Genomic DNA, 26,877 nt, shown 5'->3' on the forward strand with positions numbered 1-26,877 from the left:
AGAGCAGGTAGACCATTCACGGCCTTATATCATCCATACTGTCCCAACATCAGGTTTAGAATGGCGGGTACGTGTGGCGTAGTGTGATCAGATTTATGTAAATCAGCAGCCGATATTTATCGCCAACTTGTCCGGGTGTACGGTGAGAGCGTCATGCCACGGAGACAGGTTTGGGTTTGGTGTCTAGCCATTCATAAGGATTACAGTAAAGAGAGCGCTGAATATCATAAATATGTTTTAAAAATCCTATCAAAATATATAAATATTGCGTCATTTTATTCTAACCATAAAATAAATACTAAGCATTGTCTAATATTTGCGTTAGTTCAAGAATATTCAGTGGTCCATCACTGTGAGGTATAAATTAACAGGTTAGAAGCATTTCACCTGATAAAGGATAGAAAGCAACATCATTTTATCAATAAAGTTAAGAAGTTAATTCATAAAATGTATATTCCATGTAATATTTAATGTAGCATCATTCAACCAGCATCACAGCCATACATGTAACCATACCCCATCACATTGCCCAGTGCATTTAGCCAGAGAGACTAGATTACCGAGACACTTGGCTATAGACACTAATTAATGAGTTTGGAACGCAAAAGCAGGAAGTCAGGTGGGACGCAGAAGCAGGACGTCAGGTAGAACGCAGGACCAGATGGACAGGTGAAACGCAGGACCAGAAAGTCGGGTGGACCGCAGAACCAGGAAGTCGGATGGAACGCAGAAGCAGGACGTCAGGTAGAACGCAGGACCAGATGGACAGGTGGAACGCAGGACCAGGAAGTCGGGTGGAAGGCAGAACCAGGAAGTCGGATGGAACTCAGAAGCAGGACGTCAGGTAGAACGCAGGATCAGATGGACAGGTGGAACGCAGGACCAGGAAGTCGGGTGGAACGCAGAGCCAGGAAGTCAGCTAGAGCTCATCCCCACCCGGAAGTTAGAGGGTCTCGCAGTTTCCTGTTGGCTGAGCATAGAGGAGACAGTTTGGATTGAGCTATGCAGAGGGATATCAGGTAATATGGCTGATGTGGGTGGCAGAGCAGTGTAGCTGTGTGTTTGTGGAACATAGTAATGTGTGTCTTCACCTGTCTTGCATGCACCTGTATCCAAGTTTCAGTTTTAAGCACACACTGCTGTGTATTTTATACTCAATGGTAGCCATTCATGCAGTCATGTGATCAGAAGAGCCATGTGACGCACGCAGCAAGGCTGCTCATGTAGCTTTATAGAGTTTGAATGTGGAATGGGGATGGATGGTAATAGATTATATATGATGTGTAGATGCTACGTAATATGTGTGCGCTATATAAATAACGGCTGTATAATACACAGTGTGACGGCGTTGTGCAATAAGCATGTATACATTATTGCTTCTCTACTTCTTTGTTTCTAGATGATCAAACTTCAATGCAGCTAAGGAAGAGTCTCCCGGTTCCTCCATGACGTCACTTCCACTGATAGTAATTACGTAACGGAGACACCAAGGATGGACAATGACCAGAACAACATGACGGAGATGATCATAAACCTCACCCTGGAGATCATCTTCCTGCTCTCTGGGGAGGTGAGGTCACAGTGACATCACTCTTATCTCTATTACTGACACAGGGACCTGACCGGGGAGGTGAGGGGGTCTGGGAGCGTCACAGTGACATCACTCTTATCTCTATTACTGACACAGGGACCTGACCGGGGAGGTGAGGGGGTCTGGGAGCGTCACAGTGACATCACTCTTATCTCTATTACTGACACAGGGACCTGACCGGGGAGGTGAGGGGGTCTGGGAGCGTCACAGTGAAATCACTCTTATCTCTATTACTGACACAGGGACCTAAACGGGGAGGTGAGGGGGTCTGGGAGTGTCACAGTGACATCACTCTTATCTATTACTAACACAGGGACCTGACCGGGGAGGTGAGGGGGTCTGGGAGCGTCACAGTGACGTCACTCTTATCTCTATTACTGACACAGGAACCTGACCGGGGAGGTGAGGGGGTCTGGGAGCGTCACAGTGACATCACTCTTATCTATTACTAACACAGGGACCTGACCGGGGAGGTGAGGGGGTCTGGGAGCGTTACAGTGACATCACTCTTATCTCTGTTACTGACACAGGGACCTGACCGGGGAGGTGAGGGGGTCTGGGAGCGTCACAGTGACATCACTGTTATCTCTATTACTGACACAGGGACCTGACCGGGGAGGTGAGGGGGTCTGGGAGCGTCACAGTGACATCACTCTTATCTCTATTACTGACACAGGGAGCTGACCGGGGAGGTGAGGGGGTCTGGGAGCGTCACAGTGACATCACTATTATCTCTATTACTGACACAGGAACCTGACCGGGGAGGTGAGGGGGTCTGGGAGCGTCACAGTGACGTCACTCTTATCTCTATTACTGACACAGGGACCTGACCGGGGAGGTGAGGGGGTCTGGGAGCGTCACAGTGACATCACTCTTATCTCTATTACTGACACAGGGACCTGACTGGGGAGATGAGGGGGTCTGGGAGCGTCACAGTGACATCACTCTTATCTCTATCACTGACACAGGGACCTGACTGGGGAGGTGAGGGGGTCTGGGAGCGTCACAGTGACATTACTCTTATCTCTATTACTGACACAGGGACCTGACCGGGGCGGTGAGGGGGTCTGGGAGCGTCACAGTGACATTACTCTTATCTCTATTACTGACACAGGGACCTGACTGGGGAGGTGAGGGGGTCTGGGAGCGTCACAGTGACATCACTCTTATCTCTATTACTGACACAGGGACCTGACCGGGGAGGTGAGGGGGTCTGGGAGTGTCACAGTGACATCACTCTTATCTCTATTACTGACACAGGGACCTGACTGGGGAGGTGAGGGGGTCTGGGAGCATCACAGTGACGTCACTCTTATCTCTATTACTGACACAGGGACCTGACTGGTCAGAGGAGCTTGATCTGTGTGTACAATATGATCGGCATATGAGTTAGCACTATTATATGTTGTAGTGTTTTTCTGAACAGGATTATACAGTAAAGAAGAAGACATCCGGTGAGTGTGAGACACCCAGCAGCCGGCCCCGTGTGTCAGGAGGACTGAGCAGGAACCAGAGCCCCATCACGGTGCCTCCACCTCACTCACTGATACATGAGAGGCACAATGACCAGAAGATCCTGGAACTGAACAACAAGATCATTCACCTGCTGACTGGAGAGGTGAGCACTGTTAGGACCTTATTAATACTGGATTTCAGCCTTATCTTTGGTGGCTTTGCCATGTAGACCTCTGTATCTCCGGTGGTTGCACAGTGACGCTCCTAATCGGATATTTGCAGATCCTGAAATTCTGCGCTGGTTAATGGGGCTCATTATAGCGTAAGCTGCTTCTGACACATTGCTACATAATGCCAGGCATTCACCTAGAGCAGGCATGTCCAACCTGCGGCCCTCCAGCTGTTGTGAAACTACACATCCCATCATACATCACAGTTTTGCTATTAGGTAATGCTAAAACTATGGCAAGGCATGCTGGGATGTGTAGTTTCACAACAGCTGGAGGGCCACAGGTTGGACATGCCTGACCTACAGGCTATATCGCTGTATGACTGGTAAATGGTTGGTGCTGTCCATGTACAGGAGAACCAGGAGGCTTTCTGCAATGGCTGGAATGCAGCCCTGTACATTATTACACCAGGGGATGTAATGACCGTGTCATTGTGTATGTGGTGTCACTGTGTGTTTCTGTATACAGGTGTGGCAGCATGTGCACGGGAAAAAGGAACAATACAAGGACCTGTCTATGGCAGAAGACCAGCCCATGGGTAAGAGCAAGGATCAATCAATGTAGTGTGTGTATATATATATATATATATATATATATATATATATATATATATATATATATATATATATATATATATATATATATATATGTAGTTGATTTGTCACCATTGGTGTAACCACCTTGGTCCAAAAGTCCATGATATATGTAGAGTATAACCACATGAATCATCTCTATAGAAGCTTAATGTGGTCTGCATGGTGACCTCTCGGCAAATGACCTGTAGGCAAGATGATCCAAGAGCAGTTGAAGGCCACCACTTCTACTTGCCCGGTCTCTAACTAACATGTCTTCCAAAACCTCACTCGGAAGGGAAAGACGGGCCTATGCCATCCCATTATCCTAGCCAGAGGGGTCACCCAAGTCTGGCTTATCCACTGAGGATGACATCTTCACCTTACCTTTAAATATTCCTTGAAGACCCAGCTGCAAATGGCAACAATTAGATGTTCAAGATCTCAGAAGGAGCAAAAATGAAGCCGTTTATATATCCAGAAGATTGCAGTAACCTAAGTCACGTAAATGAGTCAGCCCCCAACCAGAAGCTCCAGAGGTAACTACGGCCTTGTCTGCCGTCCTTGACGTGGCCGTGGCTCCTCTAGGGCAGGTTCTTGGCCTTCATCTGAAGGCTTCGGAACAGTGAAACTCCAATCCCTTTAAGCTACTTGTTGGCCGGAACAGAAACGTTGAGGCCTATGGAAAGGGTTTGGTAGCTTCTCTGAGCTCTGAATAATATTATAGAATGGGTGGAGTAAGCGCTGTCCTGCTTGTGTTGAATGTGGGGGATGAGTGGTGTTGGTGTATAAGAAATTTGGGAGAAAACAGAATTGAGAATGTTAAAAGAAAATTTAATTTATTGAAAAAAATACTGCCGGGTGCGGGTCGCCAATCCGATGGCGACCCGCACCCGGCAGTATGGTCGTTCTTCAGATCCTACCTGCAGCAGGTAGGATCTGAATAACGACCGCCCGACCCGCGGGACCGCGCATCGGATCGGTATCGGTCCACACCAGGACAGAAAAGGGCCCAATCACCACACAATCTACATCCAATTGGTCGGAATTGGATCTAGATTGAGGGGATCGGGCCCTAGTCGTCCTGGTGTGTACCAGGCATAAGCCTAGAAGGCACCTCACCACCCACACTTCCAACCTTGACCCTTTACAAATCACCAAGAGACCGTAGGTCCTGGGCTCAGGACCCACGGAAGCTTAGAGGTCTAGTATAGACACTCTTAACCCCGTTTGGGAATATCCCCTGGTGACACTTGTTCAGGAACATTCACACATACTGGGGACCCCACATAGGTGTACTGCAGACCCCATTCCCAGAATTCCAGTCCCTATGAACACTAGTATGCACCGGCTTCTCTAGGACTTTAAACTACAATTATATTTTTCAATAAATTAGATTTTCTTCTAACATTCTCAATTCTGTTTTCTCATCCCCCACATTCAACACAAGCAGGACAGCGCTTATCCCCCCCCCCCCCCCATTCTATACGACTTTAGCAAAAAGGGACTGGGACACACTTAGGAGTATTGGCAGCGCCTGCGACTAGCAAAACACACGCAAGGTGAGCGCAGTGTATCATTATCCATCGCAAGTTCTGAATAATATTAGTCTTTATGCACGTAGGAAAAACATTCTCAAAAAGGCGTGATTTCCTAGAAAATAAAAAATGGCAGCCGATATGTCATAGTGTTCATTCTAGCACATGCCGTCTTTGAAAACCCATGCAGTTCCTCTTCTGTGCCTGGGGTGTCGCTGTCTGCTGTGGTGTTTCTATCACAGTGTGGGCTGTATATCAGCACTGATATGCAAACCAGGCCTGTGCTAGAAACACCACAGCAGACAGCGACACCCCAGGCAGGGAAGAGGAACTGCATGGGTTTTCAAAGATGGCGGGTGCTAGAATGAACACTATGTCAAGGATGTTGGGTTTTGCAAGGTAGATTTAACAAACCATCCAAAGAGGAAGTTGCCCATCAAATCCGATTCTACGTATAATGTTCCTGATTGGTTGCCATGGGTAACGTCTCCATTATGCTGTTGGGATGGTTTGAGGATTCTCCTCCGTAAGTATGTGAAGGCCAGTGTCCTTAATGTCCTATTGTTGCCATCTCTTTGACTCTGTATAAACGTTACATGGGTGATTAGGAATCGGCAATTTAATTGAAGGCCTCGGACGTTTCGGATGGCGTTGACCAATATTAGCTTAATTCTTTTTTTCTTCTTTATAACAGATACCAGAGCATCAGATGGTGGAGTTCCCAACTCCATTCAGTCTCGAGGTTCCACCGCTGAGGATACCCGTGGTTCAGGATACCGCTCTTCATGCAAAATGGCTGTTAGCATTCCATTGGAAGACAATAGTCACGTAGCGGTCTCATGTGCAGAAGGGGAAGACGCGGACCTCCGTACACCCACCGCTGATGCACAGTATACCTGTACTCCTATTAAGGAAGAATTGGTCTCGTGTGACGGAGAAGACCTCACACATCCGGATCATTATATAACTGTTCCTATTAAGGCGACGTCCGTCTCGGACCAACAAGAAAATCTTGCCACGAATATTCTTCCATCCGTAGATAATATATACAAGGCTTCTGCTCCTATTAAGATGGAATCAATCTCAAGTCAGGAAGGAGATCTTACGGGGACTACCACTAATACTCTCACCTGTGCTTCATCGTATACATCTACTAAGGAGGAATCAGCCTCTCATGACGGAGTAGACCTTATACCCACTCATAATTATACCCCTATATACCATACACAGAATACATCTACTGATATTAGGGAGGGGTCAGGCTCCCGTGAGGTAGGAGACCTCACACACTCTGATAATTATACTCCCACTTATTATACACAGTATACAGCTACTCCTACTAAGGAGGAATCAACCAATCACGCTGGAGGGGATCTCACACCCACTGATAATTATACTCCCACAGGTCATACACAGTATACATCTACTTATATTAAGGTGGGATCAGCCTCACGTGATGCAGGGGACCTCGTACCCACTGATAATTATACTCCCACCTATCCTACACAGTATGCACCTCATATTAAAAAGAGATCGGTCCCATATGTGGGAAATTTTCCACACCCCACCATTGTTACACCCCAAGATCTTACACCGTACACATCCACTCCTGCTAAAAACAAGCCAGTAAATCTCTCAGACCCGTATCTCTATACGCACGGGAAAAACACGCAGCATGTACTAAACAACGCCCGGGAACAGGAGAAGGAAGAAAGCCGTCAACACTCAAGAAGCAGAAAAGTATCGTTAAAAGTCCCTGGATATAGCAAAAGTCTAAGAAACGTAACTTGTCCGCCTGCCCAAACATCGCAGAAGACCCACTTCTGCGCTAAATGCTACACCTGCTTCACCAGCAAATCAGAGCTTCAGACGCACCAGATAAGCCACCGGCGGGGGGAATCTCTTATATGCTCAGAGTGCGGGAAGAGCTTCGCCTCCAAGACCAATCTGGCGAAACATCAGGGAATCCACACCGGGGAGAAGCCCTACTCCTGCTCCGACTGCGGGAAGCGGTTCCGTGAGAAGCATTGCCTTCAGCTCCACCAGAAGGTCCACACGCGGGAGAACCTTTTCAGCTGCCCCCAGTGCGGCAAATGCTTCCTGCAGAAGTCCGACCTCTCTGTACATCAGAGGGTCCACACGGGGAGAAACCTTTTCCATGCACTGAGTGCGGCAAACGCTTCACTCAGAAGATCCAACTTACTCGCCACCAAACCATTCACACCGGGGAGAAGCCCTTTTCCTGCCCCGAATGCGGGAAGAGCTTCCGACTCAAGAACATGCTCCATAACCACGTAAAAACTCACAAATAGGTTCTGTCTCGTTCTCCGGGCAAGAGGGACATCTCCTGGAGATGTCAGATCTTCTAGTGTGGTGGTGGTGGTGGGGTCAAAACCACTTGAGTTTTTCATAGGCGTCTACAAAAACTTTTTTCAAAAATAACACATTTTCCATGTTTGATAGCTTAGTACAATAAATGTTATTTATACCTAAAATGTTTGGTTGTATTTTAGTTTTAACCTTTCCTCAGACACCAATCAAAATGTGTACAGGCCGTCGACAGCAGAGGATTGACGTACGTTATGCCAACATGGTTAAAATGTCGACATTGATAATGTCGTCACTGACAGAATGTTAACTTACTGTAGGAAACGTTGGCATTTGCCTTAGCGTTCTGGTTGCTATTATGGATAGAAATACACAAAAGAACATTGTTGACATTGTAATAATGTTAACATTACGTCAGTGTCGGCATATTGTGGATGTCGACGTAATATAATTCACAGTTTCTGACCAAGGTAGAGATCAAACTGTTTTGATTGCATTTTCTCACCTTTTAATAATCTCTTTTTACTTTCTCTGGCTCTTTGGCAATAAACACTAGGGATGGTCATTGGCAGGTTAACCATCTGCAAAGGAACCATCGATGGTTTCATTCACCGATGGACCCCTCTGCTTTACATTTCAGTAGCCTGTGGGCCAATGAGAGCCCAAGTGTAGGGTTTGTGGGAGTGTTGGGGTGGAGTTAAGCCTTTAAAAAAAAATAGCTTGGGCATCATTAATTGTTGGAAAGCATCTGGTTCTCGCCCATTGACATTGGTCATAGACCATCGATGGTTCTCGCCCATTGACATTTGTCATAGACCATTGATGGCTTTAAAACAGACGGCTGTTGGTAAAAGGGGGGAGCAAGCAGAATAACTGCCAAAAATAGATACAAATCAAGCATGTGTGTATGTCTGGATGTTGGGGTACATATATCAGACACTTTAGTCTTGCGATGCTTAGAGTAGAAGAGCCGGTGAAGGAAGGAGCGGCCATTTTGTGTTCCTTACTGAGAATATAGAGGTGGAAGTTCCACTCCTTGGTGCAAAATCATCATCATCTACACAGACTATATATTTAAAAAAAAAAATACAGAGGGGGCTGATGGGACTCCTCATTCTGAGAAGTGGGCCTCACATGATAATAAGGATGGACCGCTTGCATGTATAACGGTCTTTTATACGTGATTAAAATAACATCACAGAGTCTTATACGTGATATATTGAGTAGGTAGGATCTTATAATACCCCGGACTGTCCAATGGAAACCAGCAGACCACCCTTTTCATCTGTTACCCCAGTGGTGAGACCCTCAGCGACCCCACACCTGTGACCTCCAACTTTCTTTGTTATAAAGCAGAGGGTAAGGCTGGAGATGCGCTGGGTGAGGCCACCACAGCAGGGACAATGGAGACGAGATTGAATAAGAACAATTCCATTTGTATGCTGAGGGGCGGTGGCCATTTTCTTGGAGCCCACCTCACCCTGGCACATGACGTTTATCTTCTGGGGAAAGGCGCGCTTCATGAAAACGACCATTCCCATCCTCTCTACCACACTGCCATGGTCATGAGTCTTCTCCCCTGATTGAAGGACACATGGTGGAGAGGGGCTGAGGGTTAGAGAGATGGGGGTATTGAGTTAAAGATATTAACAGGGTGAGAGATAGATCTGTACGGGAGCGGTGGATGGAGCGGTTGAGGTGAAGGGGGTAACGGTTGGGGGCCAGCCTCACATGCCACATTGGCAGACCAGAATATGCCCATTTTACCATTAGACATTTATGGTGAGGGCACCCAAGTGCAGTGCATGTACTACAATTCTTCATATTTGTATCACGCTTTAGTAGTACAAGGAATGTAAATAACACCTAAAGCTCTCAGTATTCTAACAATAAATACTAATGAACCCCATCACCATCGCACTGTGCTGTCAGTTCCAAAGGAGGAGTCAGGCAGGGGAGATCAGAAATCGGAAAGAATCTATTTGGAACGCAGAACCCGGAAGTATGTTGGAACGCAGATGCCGGAAGTGGGGTGGACCGCACAACGCGGAAGTACTGTGGAACGCGAAGTCAGAAGCAGGGAAATGATAAGGGGGCGGGGCTATGTCCGGTGCCGCCGTAGAGGATATCTTCCGCTGGCTGCAGGATTCCGGGGATGCTGCTCTTCTATCTGTAACTGGGGGGTAATTCCGCATCATGCAGGTGGGGAACCATTATATCCAATTATATGTCATGTGTCTGATTACCCCGCGTGTTATTGCACATGAATGTGCCTATTATTCTGTGACTAACACTCGCATGTACACACTGCACCTGGTTACATCCCTGTCAGTCACATATAATACATATCATACACATGGGGGCTGGTTATATCCCTGTCAGTCACATATAATACACATTATACACATGGGAGCTGGTTATATCCCTGTCAGTCACATATAATACACATTATACACATGGGAGCTGGTTATATCCCTGTCAGTCACATATAATACACATTATACACATGGGGGCCGGTTATATCCCTGTCAGTCACATATATTACAGAGTATACACATGGGAGCTGGTTATATCCCTGTCAGTCACATATAATACACATTATACACATGGGGGCTGGTTATACCCCTGTCAGTCACATATAATACACATTATACACATGGGAGCTGGTTATATCCCTGTCAGTCACATATAATACACACTAGGTGATTCATCGCGCCCTACGGGCGCTCTTCACACCGGCGTAAGGGGCTGCGCCCCCTTAATTTGTGAACGTTTGTATATGAGAAAGATGGTTAGAATTGTATGAAAGATGCCCTGTATTGCAACTTAGGTGTCCACGAATCGCGGGAGGGGGGGGTCGCGGAGGGTGCCGCGAATTGCAGGAGGGGGGGTTGTGGGGGGGTGGATGCTGCGAATCGCGGGAGGGGAGGGATTGCAGAGAATCGCGGGAGGGGGGTCGCGGGGTGGGTTGCCGCAAATCGCGGGAGGGGGGTTACGGGGGCGGGGGTTGCGGCGAATCATGGTAGGGGGGGTCGCGGGGGGTGTGCCGTGAATCACGGGAGGGGGGGTCACGGGGTGGGGTGCCGAGAATCGCGGGGGGGTGTGTGTGTGCCGTGAATTGCGGGAGTGGGGGTTGCGGGGGGGGGTGGGGGTGTGTGACGCGAATCGCCACAAGAAAAAATCAACACAGAAAGGTCAACACATGTAAATGTTGACATAAGTGTGGCACTTCATTGGTGTCCATGTCGACACATGAGAATGAATATGAAAACATTCAAAAAATGAAAAAAAAAAACTTCAAAAACTCATGTCAACCTTTTTCATTGTCGACCATAGCCATGTCAGTGTTTTCCATGTGCAATTTAATTCTGGAGCTGCCGCGAATCGCGGGGGGGTGCCGCGAATTGCGGGAGGGGGGGTCGCGGGGGTGGGTGCCGCGAATCGCGGGAGGGGGGGTTACGGGGCGGGGGTTGCGGCGAATCATGGGAGGGGGGGTCACGGGGTGGGGTGCCGAGAATCGCGGGGGAGGTGTGTGTGTGCCGTGAATCGTGGGGGTTGTGGGGGGGGTGTGACGCAAATCGCCACAAGAAAAAATCAACACAGAAAGGTCAACACATGTAAATGTTGACATAAGTGTGGCACTTCATTGGTGTCCATGTCGACACATGAGAATGAATATGAAAATATTCAAAAAATGAAAAAAAAAACTTCAAAAACTCATGTCAACCTTTTTCATTGTCGACCATAGCCATGTCAGTGTTTTCCATGTGCAATTTAATTCTGGAGCTGCCGCGAATCACAGGGGGTGCCGCGAATTGCGGGAGGGGGGGGCGCGGGGTTGGGTGCCGCGAATCGCGGGAGGGCGGGGTTCACAGGGGTTCCGGTGGGGGGTTGCCGCGAATTGCGGGAGATGGGGGGGTCACGGGGGGTGCCGCGAATCGCGGGAGGGAGGGTTGCGGGGGGGTGTGACGCGAATCGCCACAAGAAAAAATCAACACAGAAAGGTCAACACATGTAAATGTTGACATAAGTGTGCCACTTCATTGGTGTCCATGTCGACACATGACAATGAATATGAAAACATTCAAAAAATGAAATAAATCTTCAAAAACTCATGTCAACCTTTTTCATTGTCGACCATAGCCGTGCCAGTCTTTTGCATGTGCCATTTAATCCTGGGGCTGCCGCGAATCGCGGGGGGTGCCGCGATTTGCGGGAGGGGGGGGGGTTGCGGGGGGTGGGTGCCGCGAATCGCGGGAGAGCGGGGTTCATGAGGGTTCCGGTGGGGGGTTGCCGCGAATTGCGGGAGGGGGGGGGGTCGCGGGGGGGTGCCGGGGTGCCGCGAATCGCCACAAGAAAAAAATCAACACAGAAAGGTCAACACATGTAAATGTTGACATAAGTGTGGCACTTCATTGGTGTCCATGTCGACACATGAGAATGAATATGAAAATATTCAAAAAATTACAAAAAAATGACAAAAACTCATGTCAACCTTTTTCATTGTCGACCATAGCCATGTCAGTGTTTTCCATGTGCAATTTAATTCTGGAGCTGCCGCGAATCACGGGGGGGTGCCGCGAATTGCGGGAGGGGGGGTCGCGGGGGTGGGTGCCGCGAATCGCGGGAGGGCGGGGTTCACAGGGGTTCCGGTGGGGGGTTGCCGCGAATTGCGGGAGGTGGGGGGTCACGGGGGGTGCCGCGAATCGCGGGAGGGGGGGTTGCGGGGGGTGTGACGCGAATCGCCACAAGAAAAAAATCAACACAGAAAGGTCAACACATGTAAATGTTGACATAAGTGTGCCACTTCATTGGTGTCCATGTCGACACATGACAATGAATATGAAAAAATTAAAAAAATTAAAAATAAATCTTCAAAAACTCATGTCAACCTTTTTCATTGTCGACCATAGCCATGTCAGTGTTTTGCATGTGCCATTTAATCCTGGGGCTGCTGCGAATTGCGGGGGGGGGGGGGTGCCGCGAATCGCGGGAGGGGGGTCGCAGGGGGGGTGCCGCCAATCGTGCAAGGGGGGGTCGCGGGGGGGTTCTTTTTGCCGCGAATCGCGGGAGGGAGGTCGCGGGGGGGGGGGGTGTTTTTTCCGCGAATCGGGGGGGGGGCACGGGGGAGGGTTTGCCACGATTCGCGGGAGAGGGGGTTCGCGGGGTGGTGGTTATGCCGCGAATTGCGGGAGGGGTCGTGGGGGGGGTTCTTTTTGCAGCGAATCGCGGGAGGGGGGGTCGCGGGGGTGTTTTTGCTGCGAATCGCGGTAGGGGGGGTGCGGGTGTTTTTGCTGCGAATCACGGTAGGGGGGGGCGCGCGGGGGGGAGGTTTTGCCGCAAATCGCGGGAGGGGGGCGCTCACCTGGTGGCTGTGGAGTAGCAGTGCTGGGCAACATGGGAAGGCAGTGGGTGTCTGGCACTGTCTGTGGGCTCACTGGGCTGGTTCTCTGTCACATACCTCCCAACATGACCCTCTCCAGGAGGGACACAATGCTCTGTTTCTAGACTTCCCCTTAATGTATGATTGCTATCACCTGTTTTAAACAGGTTAATTTCTCAGAAAGGTGTTCAGCACAGATGAAGGCAATCACACATTAAGAGGAAAGTCCAGGAACAGAGCGTTATAGACACAGACACCCACTTTGAGTGACAGATGTAGCCAAATATATAGGAGATTACACACATGGGGGCTGGTTATATCCCTGTCAGTTACATATAATACACATTATACACATGGGAGCTGGTTATATCCCTGTCAGTCACATATAATACACATCATACACATGGGGGCTGGTTATATCCCTGTCAGTCACATATAATACACATTATACGGTACTTGTTTCCTATCTGGGTGCCCACGATTGAAATCGCGGGCATCAGGGGTAAAATCGGGGCCATCGCGGGCATCGCGGCCGATAAAAAATCGGTTGCGATGTGCCAGACGCGATGCCCGCGATTTTCCCATAGAGAACAATGTTAAATGCCTCAATTTACCCGCGATGACCGCGATTTACCATAGGAAACAATGTTAAATGGATCAATTTCCCCAAATTATCATAGGGAACAATGGGAAATGGGGCAAAAACACCCCTGAACATAAAAATGTCCCCCCAAAAGTAGTTGACGCCACCCCGCCATCAACGTGAACCCGAAGCGTGGCGAGCGCAGCGAGCCCGCGAGGGGCGGCGGTACGCGTCCTCCGACCTTTTCATGCCCTACTATCCACTAGGGCGTGGAGTGAGAATAGAATAGTGTGGCGAGCGCAGCGAGCCACCGAGCCCGAAGCGTGGCGAGCGGACGCGGATACCTTCACAGGTAAACGCGTCCCTTCGCGGGCTTCCCAGGTGTCCGCGTCGCCATGGACACCTGGGAAGCCCGCGAGGGGACGCGTATAACTGTGAAGGTATCCGCGTCCCCTCCCGGGGCTCGCTGCGCTTGCCGCGCTTCGGGCTCGGTGGCTCGCTGCGCTCGCCACACTATTCTATTCTCACTCCACGCCCTAGTGGATAGTAGGGCATGAAAAGGTCGGAGGACGCGTACCGCCGCCCCTCGCGGGCTCGCTGCGCTCGCCACGCTTCGGGTTGGCGTGGATCGTGGGGTGGCGTAAACAATTGGGGGGGCCATTTCAGAGTTCAGGGTAACTATTTGGGCTCTAAGGCCCATTTAACATTGTTTCCTATGGTAAAATCGGGTCCATTGAGGCATTTAACAGTAAAATCGTGTCCATCGGGCCTTTTTACATTGATTCCTATGGCAAATCGGGAGCATCGCGTCGCGGGCATCGCGGGTACATTTATGGCCGGCCGCGACGCGGCCGACGCGATTTCCATGTTTAACATGGGTTTCAATGGGAAATCGCGGGCATCGCGTCGGTCGCGTCGCGGCCAGACATAAATGTACCCGCGATCACCACGACGGGCGCCCAGATAGGAAACAAGTACCCATTATACACATGGGAGCTGGTTATATCCCTGTCAGTCACATATAATACACATTATACACATGGGGGCCGGTTATATCCCTGTCCGTCACATATATTACAGAGTATACACATGGGGGCTGGTTATATCCCTGTCAGTCACATATAATACACATTATACACATGGGGGCCGGTTATATCCCTGTCAGTCACATATAATACACATTATACACATGGAGGCTGGTTATATCCCTGTCAGTCACATATAATACACATTATACACATGGGGGCTGGTTACATCCCTGTCAGTTACATATAATACACATTATACCCACGTTGGTTATATCCCTGTCAGTCACATATAATACACATTATACACATGGGAGCTGGTTATATCCCTGTCAGTCACATATAATACACATCATACACATGGGGGCTGGTTATATCCCTGTCAGTCACATATAATACACATTATACACATGGGAGCTGGTTATATCCCTGTCAGTCACATATAATACACATTATACACATGGGGGCCGGTTATATCCCTGTCAGTCACATATAATACACATCATACACATGGGGGCCGGTTATATCCCCGTCAGTCACATATAATACACATTATACACATGGGGGCCGGTTATATCCCTGTCAGTCATATATAATACACATTATACCCATGGGAGCTGGTTACATACCTGTCAGTCACATATAATACACATGGGAGCTGGTTATATCCCTGTCAGTCACATATAATACACATTATACACATGGAGGCTGGTTATATTCCTGTCAGTCGCATATAATACACATTATACACATGGGAGGTGGTTATATCCCTGTCACTCACATATAATACACATTATACACATGGGAGCTGGTTACATACCTGTCAGTCACATATAATACACATTATACACATGGGAGCTGGTTATATCCCTGTCAGTCACATATAATACACATTATACACATGGGGGCTGGTTATATTCCTGTCAGTCACATATAATACACATTATACACATGGGGGCTGGTTATATCCCTGTCAGTCACATATAATACACATTATACACGTGGGAGCTGGTTATATCCCTGTCAGTCACATATAATACACATTATACACATGGGGGCCGGTTACATCCCTGTCAGTCACATATAATACACATCATACACATGGGGGCTGGTTATATCCCTGTCAGTCACATATAATACACATTATACACATGGGAGCTGGTTATATCCCTGTCAGTCACATATAATACACATTATACACATGGGAGCTGGTTACATACCTGTCAGTCACATATAATACACATTATACACATGGGAGCTGGTTACATACCTGTCAGTCACATATAATACACATTATACACATGGGAGCTGGTTATATCCCTGTCAGTCACATATAATACACATTATACACATGGGGGCTGGTTATATTCCTGTCAGTCACATATAATACACATTATACACATGGGGGCTGGTTATATCCCTGTCAGTCACATATAATACACATTATACACGTGGGAGCTGGTTATATCCCTGTCAGTCACATATAATACACATTATACACATGGGGGCCGGTTATATCCCTGTCAGTCACATATAATACACATCATACACATGGGGGCCGGTTATATCCCTGTCAGTCACATATAATACACATTATACACATGGGAGCTGGTTACATCCCTGTCAGTCACATATAATACACATTATACACATGGGGATGGTTATATCCCTGTCAGTCACATATAATACACATTATACACATGGGGGCCGGTTATATTCCTGTCAGTCACATATAATACACATTATACACATGGGGGCTGGTAATATCCCTGTCAGTCACATATAATACACATTATACACATGGGAGCTGGTTATATCCCTGTCAGTCACATATAATACAAATTATACACATGGGGGCTGGTTATATCCCTGTCAGTCACGTATAATACACATTATACACATGGTGGCTGGTTATATCCCTGTCAGTCACATATAATACACATTATACACATGGGAGCTGGTTATATACCTGTCAGTCACATATAATACACATTATACACATGGGAGCTGGTTATAACCCTGTCAGTCACATATAATACACATTATACACATGGGAGCTGGTTATATCCCTGTCAGTCACATATAATACACATTACACACATGGGGGCCGGTTATATCCCTGTCAGTCACATATAATACACATTATACACATGGGGGCCGGTTATATTCCTGTCAGTCACATATAATACACATTATACACATGGGGGCTGGTAATATCCCTGTCAGTCACATATAATACACATTATACACATGGGAGCTGGTTATATCCCTGTCAGTCACATATAATACAAATTATACACATGGGGGCTGGTTATATCCCTGTCAGTCACATATAATACACATTATACACATGGTGGCTGGTTATATCCCTGTCAGTCACATATAATACACATTATACACATGGGAGCTGGTTATATACCTGTCAGTCACATATAATACACATTATACACATGGGAGCTGGTTATAACCCTGTCAGTCACATATAATACACATTATACACATGGGAGCTGGTTATATCCCTGTCAGTCACATATAATACACATTACACACATGGGGGCCGGTTATATCCCTGTCAGTCACATATAATACACATTACACACATGGGGGCCGGTTACATCCCTGTCAGTCACATATAATACACATTATACACATGGGGGCTGGTTACATCCCTGTCAGTCACATATAATACACATTATACACATGGGGGCCGGTTACATCCCTGTCAGTCACATATAATACACATTATACACATGGGGGCTGGTTACATCCCTGTCAGTCACATATAATACACATTATACACATGGGAGCTGGTTAATTCCCTGTCAGTCACATATAGTACACATTATACACATGGGGGCTGGTTATATCCCTGTCAGTCACATATAGTACACATTATACACATGGGAGCTGGTTACATCCCTGTCAGTCACATATAATACACATGGGAGCTGGTTATATCCCTGTCGGTCACATATAATACACATTATACACATGGGGGCTGGTTATATCCCTGTCAGTCACATATAATACACATGGGGGCTGGTTATATCCCTGTCAGTCACATATAATACACATTATACACATGGGGGCTGGTTATATCCCTGTCAGTCACATATAATACACATGGGGGCTGGTTATATCCCTGTCAGTCACATATAATACACATTATACACATGGGGGCTGGTTATATCCCTGTCAGTCACATATAATACACATTATACACATGGGAGCTGGTTATATCTCTGTCAGTCACATATAATACCCATTATACACATGGGGGCTGGTTACATCCCTGTCGGTCACATATAATGCACATTATACACATGGGGGCCGGTTATATCCCTGTCAGTCACATATAGTACACATTATACACATGGGGGCTGGTTATATCCCTGTCAGTCACATATAATACACATTATACACATGGGAGCTGGTTATATCCCTGTCAGTCACATATAATACACATTATACACATGGGAGCTGGTTATATCCCTGTCAGTCACATATAATACACATTATACACATGGGAGCTGGTTATATCCCTGTCAGTCACATATAATACACATTATACACATGGGGGCTGGTTATATTCCTGTCAGTCACATATAATACACATTATGCACATGGAGGCTGGTTATATCCCTGTCAGTCACATATAATACACATTATACACATGGGAGCTGGATATATTCCTTTCAGTCACATATAATACACATTATGCACATGGGAGCTGGTTATATCCCTGTCAGTCACATATAATACACATTATACACATGGGAGCTGGTTATATCCCTGTCAGTCACATATAATACACATTATACACATGGGAGCTGGTTATATCCCTGTCAGTCACATATAATACACATTATACACATGGGAGCTGGTTATATCCCTGTCAGTCACATATAATACACATTATACACATGGGAGCTGGATATATTCCTTTCAGTCACATATAATACACATTATGCACATGGGAGCTGGTTATATCCCTGTCAGTCACATATAATACACATTATACACATGGGAGCTGGTTATATCCCTGTCAGTCACATATAATACACATTATACACATGGGAGCTGGATATATTCCTTTCAGTCACATATAATACACATTATGCACATGGGAGCTGGTTATATCCCTGTCAGTCACATATAATACACATTACACACATGGGAGCTGGTTATATCCCTGTCAGTCACATATAATACACATTATACACATGGGAGCTGGATATATTCCTTTCAGTCACATATAATACACATTATGCACATGGAGGCTGGTTATATCCCTGTCAGTCTTATTCTAGTATTTGCATTATTTATTATGGTCACAATGCCCCGGCTTTTGCTTCCATACTTTAAATTCAATAACCTTCTCCCTTCAAAAATATTTTGACTGTAGGAAGCTGGACCCTGTACTCAAATAGGTCATCTGATGCTTAATCCCATCTATAGGGGATACATTGATTGAGATCATTATACGGGAGGATGGAGAAGGAACAGAATCACGTGGCTGAGAGGATATTAAATATCACCCTGGAGATCATCTACCTGCTGACCGGGGAGGTGAGGTCACTGTGACATCACTCTTATCTCTATTACTGACACAGGGACCTGACCGGGGAGGTGAGGGGGTCTGGGAGCGTAACAGTGACATCACTCTTATCTCTATTACTGACACAGGGACCTGACCGGGGAGGTGAGGGGGTCTGGGAGCGTAACAGTGACATCACTCTTATCTCTATTACTGACACAGGGACCTGACTGGGGAGGTGAGGGGGTCTGGGAGCGTCACAGTGACATCACTCTTATCTCTATTACTGACACAGGGACCTGACCGGTGAGGTGAGGGGGTCAGGGAGCGTCACAGTGACATCACTCTTATCTCTATTACTGACACAGGGACCTGACTGGGGAGGTGAGGGGGTCAGGGAGCGTCACAGTGACATCACTCTTATCTCTATTACTGACACAGGGACCTGACCGGGGAGGTGAGGGGGTCAGGGAGCGTCACAGTGACATCACTCTTATCTCTATTACTGACACAGGGACCTGACCGGGGAGGTGAGGGGGTCTGGGAGCGTCACAGTGACATCACTCTTATCTCTATTACTGACACAGGGACCTGACCGGGGAGGTGAGGGGGTCAGGGAGCGTCACAGTGACATCACTCTTATCTCTATTACTGACACAGGGACCTGACCGGGGAGGTGAGGGGGTCAGGGAGCGTCACAGTGACATCACTCTTATCTCTATTACTGACACAGGGACCTGACCGGTGAGGTGAGGGGGTCAGGGAGCGTCACAGTGACATCACTCTTATCTCTATTACTGACACAGGGACCTGACTGGGGAGGTAAGGGGGTCAGGGAGCGTCACAGTGACATCACTCTTATCTCTATTACTGACACAGGGATCTGACCGGGGAGGTGAGGGGGTCTGGGAGCGTCACAGTGACGTCACTCTTATCTCTATTACTGACACAGGGATCTGACCGGGGAGGTGAGGGGGTCTGGGAGCGTCACAGTGACGTCACTCTTATCTCTATTACTGACACAGGGACCTGACTGGGGAGGTGAGGGGGTCTGGGAGCGTCACAGTGACATCACTATTATCTCTATTACTGACACAGGGACCTGACTGGGGAGGTGAGGGGGGGTCTGGGAGCGTCACAGTGACATCACTATTATCTCTATTACTGACACAGGGACCTGACCGGGGAGGTGAGGGGGTCTGGGAGCATCACAGTGACGTCACTCTTATCTCTATTACTGACACAGGGACCTGACCGGGGAGGTGAGGGGGTCTGGGAGCGTCACAGTGACGTCACCACAGCTACACTATTTCCGCATGTCCTAAAACGAGCAGACCTGGCTCCTTACAATAACAGATGGTATTGAGAGGAGAAGGATCTGCTCTTTTCAGCTCAGACATTTTGTCGTCCTCCAGAGTTTATTAAATCGATGGGTTTTGCTTATCCCAATTAGTGTAACCAGTATAGCGCTCCCAAGATGGCCGCCATACCTGGCACATTTCTGGGTAGAAGGAACAATCCCTGATTATTTTTGGACATCCTGTAATGTTGTGTCTTCCCAAAGTGTAGTCAGTCATCAGATCCTTGCCTAGTACACAACGCATGAGCTGAGCAGTCCACAGAAGTGATGATTCTTTGTGCAAATAGTTTTTCATCAGGGTTTGTTTTCGCTCACTACAGCGTGCCCAAGATGGCTGCTGCCCATGTAATATGGTTTCTGAGTATGAAGTTGCCACATTGCGAGGAAATATAACAGTATATGTTTTGCCCTGTAACCTTTTCTGTACATTACAGAGAAGAAGCACTGTGTATAATAAGGATGGTAATATCGTGTGTTGTAGGGCTATATGATAGTGAGGAAGACATCCGTAGACTGTGAGACACCCAGCAGCCGTCCCCGTGTGTCAGGAGGACTGAGCAGGACCCAGCGCCCCATCCCGGTGCCTCCACCTCACTCACTGATACATGAGAGGCACAATGACCAGAAGATCCTGGAACTCACCAACAAGATCATACAGCTGCTGACCGGAGAGGTGACTGCTGGGAATGGGACGTTATACAGTAACACCGGGGGATGTGACCGGAGAGGTGACTGCTGGGAATGGGACATTATACAGTAACACCGGGGGATGTGACCGGAGAGGTGACTGCTGGGAATGGGACGTTATACAGTAACACCGGGGGATGTGACCGGAGAGGTGACTGCTGGGAATGGGACGTTATACAGTAACACCGGGGGATGTGACCGGAGAGGTGACTACTGGGAATGGGATGTTATACAGTAACACTGGGGGATGTGACCGGAGAGGTGACTGCTGGGAATGGGACGTTATACAGTAACACCGGGGGATGTGACCGGAGAGGTGACTGCTGGGAATGGGACGTTATACAGTAACACCCGGGGATGTGACCGGAGAGGTGACTGCTGGGAATGGGACGTTATACAGTAACACCGGGGGATGTGACAGGAGAGGTGACTGCTGGGAATGGGACGTTATACAGTAACACCGGGGATGTGACCGGAGAGGTGACTGCTGGGAATGGGACGTTATACAGTAACACCGGGGGATGTGACCGGAGAGGTGACTGCTGGGAATGGGACGTTATACAGTAACACCGGGGATGTGACAGGAGAGGTGACTGCTGGGAATGGGACGTTCTACAGTAACACCGGGGGATGTGACCGGAGAGGTGACTGCTGGGAATGGGACGTTATACAGTAACACCGGGGGATGTGACAGGAGAGGTGACTGCTGGGAATGGGACGTTATACAGTAACACCGGGGATGTGACAGGAGAGGTGACTGCTGGGAATGGGACGTTCTACAGTAACACCGGGGGATGTGACCGGAGAGGTGACTGCTGGGAATGGGACGTTATACAGTAACACCGGGGGATGTGACAGGAGAGGTGACTGCTGGGAATGGGACGTTATACAGTAACACCGGGGATGTGACAGGAGAGGTGACTGCTGGGAATGGGACGTTCTACAGTAACACCGGGGGATGTGACCGGAGAGGTGACTGCTGGGAATGGGACGTTATACAGTAACACCGGGGATGTGACCGGAGAGGTGACTGCTGGGAATGGGACGTTCTACAGTAACACCGGGGGATGTGATCGGAGAGGTGACTGCTGGGAATGGGATGTTATACAGTAACACCGGGGGATGTGACTGGAGAGGTGACTGCTGGGAATGGGACGTTATACAGTAACACCGGGGGATGTGATCTGTGAGGTGACTGCTGGGAATGGGATGTTATACAGTAACACCGGGGGATGTGACTGGAGAGGTGACTGCTGGGAATGGGACGTTATACAGTAACATCGGGGGATGTGATCGGAGAGGTGACTGCTGGGAATGGAACGTTATACAGTAACATGGTGGGAGGTGACCGGAGAGGTGACTGCTGGGAATGGGACGTTATACAGTAACACCGGGGGATGTGACTTGGTGATGAGTGTATCCTTGTCTGTGGGAGGTTTCTATAAAGCATCAGGATGTCCCTGTCTCTCTCTCTCTCCATACAGGAATGTAAAAAAGTCATCCGGGATCGCAGGAAGAATGTGATGATGGAGAATAACCGTCCTTGGACATCGCAGGGTAAGCGGAGATGATATTACACTTACCCCTCAGGACACCCAGGACGGCTGGTACTACAGACAGAAATCACAGAGAAAATGGTTTTTCGGCCATTTTCCTGGTGATTTGCGCCTAGTCTCTGGCAACATAGCCATGTTTCTGGAGACCTGCACATACCTTCTGGTACCTCTGCCCCATTAGATATGAGTTGCAATATGTGGCCGTACCTCTTACATTCTTCTTTCCCTCAGGGATGTCTGGTCATGCAAAGCCTGAAGAACCTCCATCTGATGTTCTACAGGAGGAATCGGATGGCGAGGACGGAAATGTCACCGACGCAGACTTTAACACAGCTGCTGACAGTACAGAGATAGACTATACGTTAGTGACCATCAAGGAGGAGTCCAGCTCGAGCGACGGTGGAGACGTCAGTGACGCAGATCCTCGTACTCGTATTAAGGAGGAGCCAGTGTCATGTGACGAGGATCATCGAGACGATGACCTCTACTCACCCACCGGTCATTGTCGTACAAAGGAGGAGTCGGGTTCTGGTGATGATAATATCGAGGCCGATTACATTTCCATCCATGTCAAAGAGGAATCTGTCTCAGAAGATGAGGAGAACATGACGGACCCCGATCTTAATGCACAGGTCAGTTCTACGCCTCCTCGTATCGAGGCCGTAGATGTGGCGAGACCCGGAGAATGCGGTAAACGACTAAGCCAGCCGACCACCTGCCCGGCTCCCCAGAGCGCGGAGAAGACCTACAGCTGCTCCGAGTGCAAGAAGATCTTCACCAAGAGCTCAGAGTTCCTGAAGCACCAGCTCATCTACACGGGGCCACACTCGCTGGCCTGTCCAGAATGCGGCAAGTGCTTTGCCAAGAAGTCCCAGCTGGCCAAGCACCAGCGGATCCACACCAGGCCGAAGCCGTACACCTGCCCCGATTGCGAGAAGTCCTTCCCCCTGAAATCGCTGCTGATAACGCACCAGAGGATCCACACCGGGGAGAAGCCCTACTGCTGCACCGATTGCGGCAAGTGCTTCACCCAGCAGTCCTCGCTCATCAAACACTTGAGGTCCCACTCGGGGGAGAAGCCATACTCTTGCGGCACCTGCGGGAAGAACTTCAGCAGCAGCACCAACCTCATTCTGCACCACCGGACCCACACGGGGGAGAAGCCCTTCGCCTGCCCCGACTGCGGCAAGGGCTTCGGCCAGAAGTCACTGCTGGTTATACACCAGAGGACCCACACGGGGGAGAAACCCTACTCCTGCTTCGAGTGCGGCAAGTTCTTCACCAGCAAGTCCCCTTTCGTCCGGCACCAGAGGATCCACACCGGGGAGAAGCCCTTCGCCTGCGCCGAATGCGGCAAGTGCTTCAACCAGAAGTCGCTGCTGATAAAGCACCAGAGGACTCACACTGGGGAGAAGCCGTTCTCCTGCCCCGAGTGCGCCAAGTGCTTCGCCCAGAAGACCTCGCTGGTCAAGCACGTGAGGACTCACTCGGGGGAGAAGCCGTACGTCTGCTCTGAGTGCGGCAAGTGCTTTTCCCGCAGCACTCACCTCACCGTCCACCAGAGGATTCACTCCGGGGTGAAGCCTTTCACCTGCCCCGAATGTGGGAAGTCCTTCAACCAGAAGTCCATCCTCATCACCCATCAGAGGACCCACACGGGCGAGAGGCCTTTTAACTGCTCCGAGTGCGGGAAGTGCTTTACCCGCAGCACTCACCTCCTCCTACACCAGAGGGTGCACTCACTAGAGAACTCCCTGACTCATTGAGGGCCTCCTACTATGGTCTAGACTTTAAATTCTCTCGGTCATTGTGGAATTGCCGCCAAATGGGTGTAATTCGGAGTCGCATGCAGTGGCGAAGTACACAGTGTAAAGCAGAATGGGTGGTACAAAAGCATCTATAGAAACGAGGGGGGGTGGACATTGGGCCGCACACCCTAAATCCAAACATATTGAGAAGTGCTATGATGCTGAGACTTGTAGTTCCACACAGAGAGTAACTGCTGATGCGCATTCAGTACCGAGCACTGCTAGATAGTAATCATTATAATAAATTCTGTGATCTAAGATAGAGCAAAATTAAGGAGCTTGGCAGAACTTTTGACCAAATATTATGGGCCCAGGCACCCATGTCATGTACAGCCTTTACAGGTGCAGCACAGATATATATACCAGAAAATGATGGGTCCACCACCCAATGTCCTGGTGGCCTCATCTGCTAGGTTCCGATCACTAAGGTTGAAGTCCAGGCCACGGAGGGTATCACAGCCTGGTGCAGGTGCAGCTCAGATATATATACCAGAAAATTATGGGTCCACCAGCCTACATCCTGGTGGCCTCATCTGGTAGGTCCTGATCACCAAGGTGGAAGTCCAGGCCACAGGTGGGGGGTATTACAGCCTCTACAGGTGCAGCACAGATATACACCGGAAAATTATGGGTCAACCAATGTCAAGATGGCTTCATCTTGTAAGTCCCGATCACTAAGGTTGAAGTTCAGACCATACGGGGGTATCACAGCCTTTACAGGTGCAGTACAGGTATACACAAGAAAATTATGGGTCCACCAACCAATGTCAAGGTGGCCTCATCTGGTAGGTCCTGATCACTAAGGTTGAAGTCCAGGCCACGGGTGGGGGGTATTACAGCCTCTACAGGTGCAGTACAGACATACACCGGAAAATTATGGGTCCAATGTCAAGGTGGCCTCATCTGCTAGGTCCTGATCACTAAGGTTGAAGTTCAGACCAAGGGGGGTATCACAGCCTTTACAGGTGCAGTACAGATATACACAAAAAAATTATGGGTCAACCAACGTCACGGTGGCCTTAACTGGTAAGTCCCGATCACTAATACCCCTTTCACACCAGAAATACAGAGACAAACCCAGGAATTACATTCCCAGGACAAGCAGGGACATTCGCGGGTTGGGACCCTTTCACACCAGAAAAGTCCCTGCATTTTTTGGTGTGTGAAGGGGGCGGGAAGGAGGCCGTCAGGAGGTGGGCAGGAGGTCGTGGGAATACTCACCTTAGTTGCTGGTCCTCCACGCAGGCCAGGGATCCACACAGGCGGAGGATGAAGATGACGCAGCTCTCCGGGGCCCTCACTGCCGCCGGAGAGCTGCGTCATCATCATCCACCGCCTGTCCCGTCATTTGCGCCCGCCGCCAGCGTGGATTCCCGGCCGGACAGCACACCGAGGACCGGCAATCCGGGTAAATATACTCTACCCCATTCACACCAGCCAGGTCCCCGGGTTGAACCCAGGAACAACCCTGCTACCCAGCAGGGTTGGATTGCCGGCAAATTAGCCCGGTAATTTGTCCCGGGTACCTTTCACACCAGCGGTAGTACCGTGTTGTCCCCGGACTCAACCCGGGAATTTAGGCTGGTGTGAATGGGGTATAAGGTTGACCTCCAGGCCATGGGGGGGGGGGTTATTACAGCCTCTACAGGTGCAGCACAGATATACATGATATATGTGAATTTTTTGTACACAACCGTATGGTCCTCTACAGTTTGCCCTCTGTGTAACTAAACCCGTGCCCTTATTACAATAAACCACCTCTGACTTGTCTTCTGCTCTGAGTCCTCCGTGTTGCCCTGGATCTGCTGTATTGTGAGGTTACATGGCCAGTTTTCAGGTTAAGAAGGATTCTCCGCCATAAGAGGAGCCCTCATAGGTGTCCTGTACCCGGTAGTTGGGTCTGGTAAGTGTCCTGTCAGCAAGTACAGTTCCAGGATATCCGCAGCAGGTGCAGAAATCAGGGTACCCCATATATGTGAATATCCTCTGGGTACAGATGTGTAAGATAACAATGACGAATAAAGTTTCTCAGAGCGATCACTAATACCAGCTGCAGCCAAACTCATCAGTTTCCTAAACCACCCATGTAACTCTCATTTGTTCCCAATTGTAAAACCCATGGGATATTCTGCACCTTTATAAATTAATAATAATAAATACCTACAGGGGGTGCGGTATAAACAAGCATTAAATGCACAGTACCAGGGTATCTATAAATGCACAG

The 26,877-nt window shown here is 48.6% G+C and overlaps 1 protein-coding gene across 1 annotated transcript; it reads left to right on the top strand.

Moving 5' to 3' along the window:
• Positions 1 to 60: 60 nt before the first annotated feature.
• On the top strand, positions 61 to 26,422 carry LOC146007415 (uncharacterized). The gene is made up of 8 exons (XM_083145765.1): positions 61 to 67; positions 1,425 to 1,570; positions 3,018 to 3,209; positions 3,745 to 3,814; positions 6,081 to 7,681; positions 21,084 to 21,275; positions 22,774 to 22,846; positions 23,077 to 26,422. Exons 1-8 carry the CDS (start codon positions 61 to 63, stop codon positions 24,609 to 24,611), a joined length of 3,816 nt encoding a protein of 1,271 aa, XP_083001891.1. The 3' UTR covers positions 24,612 to 26,422.
• Positions 26,423 to 26,877: the final 455 nt, after the last annotated feature.

Source organism: Crinia signifera, chromosome 6 (genome assembly GCF_055691185.1).
Source record: "Crinia signifera chromosome 6, ASM5569118v1, whole genome shotgun sequence".
Taxonomy (NCBI): Eukaryota; Metazoa; Chordata; class Amphibia; order Anura; family Myobatrachidae; genus Crinia; species Crinia signifera.

Coding starts and splice junctions, on each gene's coding strand:
- LOC146007415 (XM_083145765.1), top strand. Junction 3,815..6,080: donor GGCAGAAGACCAGCCCATGG/GTAAGAGCAAGG, acceptor TCTTTATAACAG/ATACCAGAGCATCAGATGGT. Junction 22,847..23,076: donor CCGTCCTTGGACATCGCAGG/GTAAGCGGAGAT, acceptor TCTTTCCCTCAG/GGATGTCTGGTCATGCAAAG.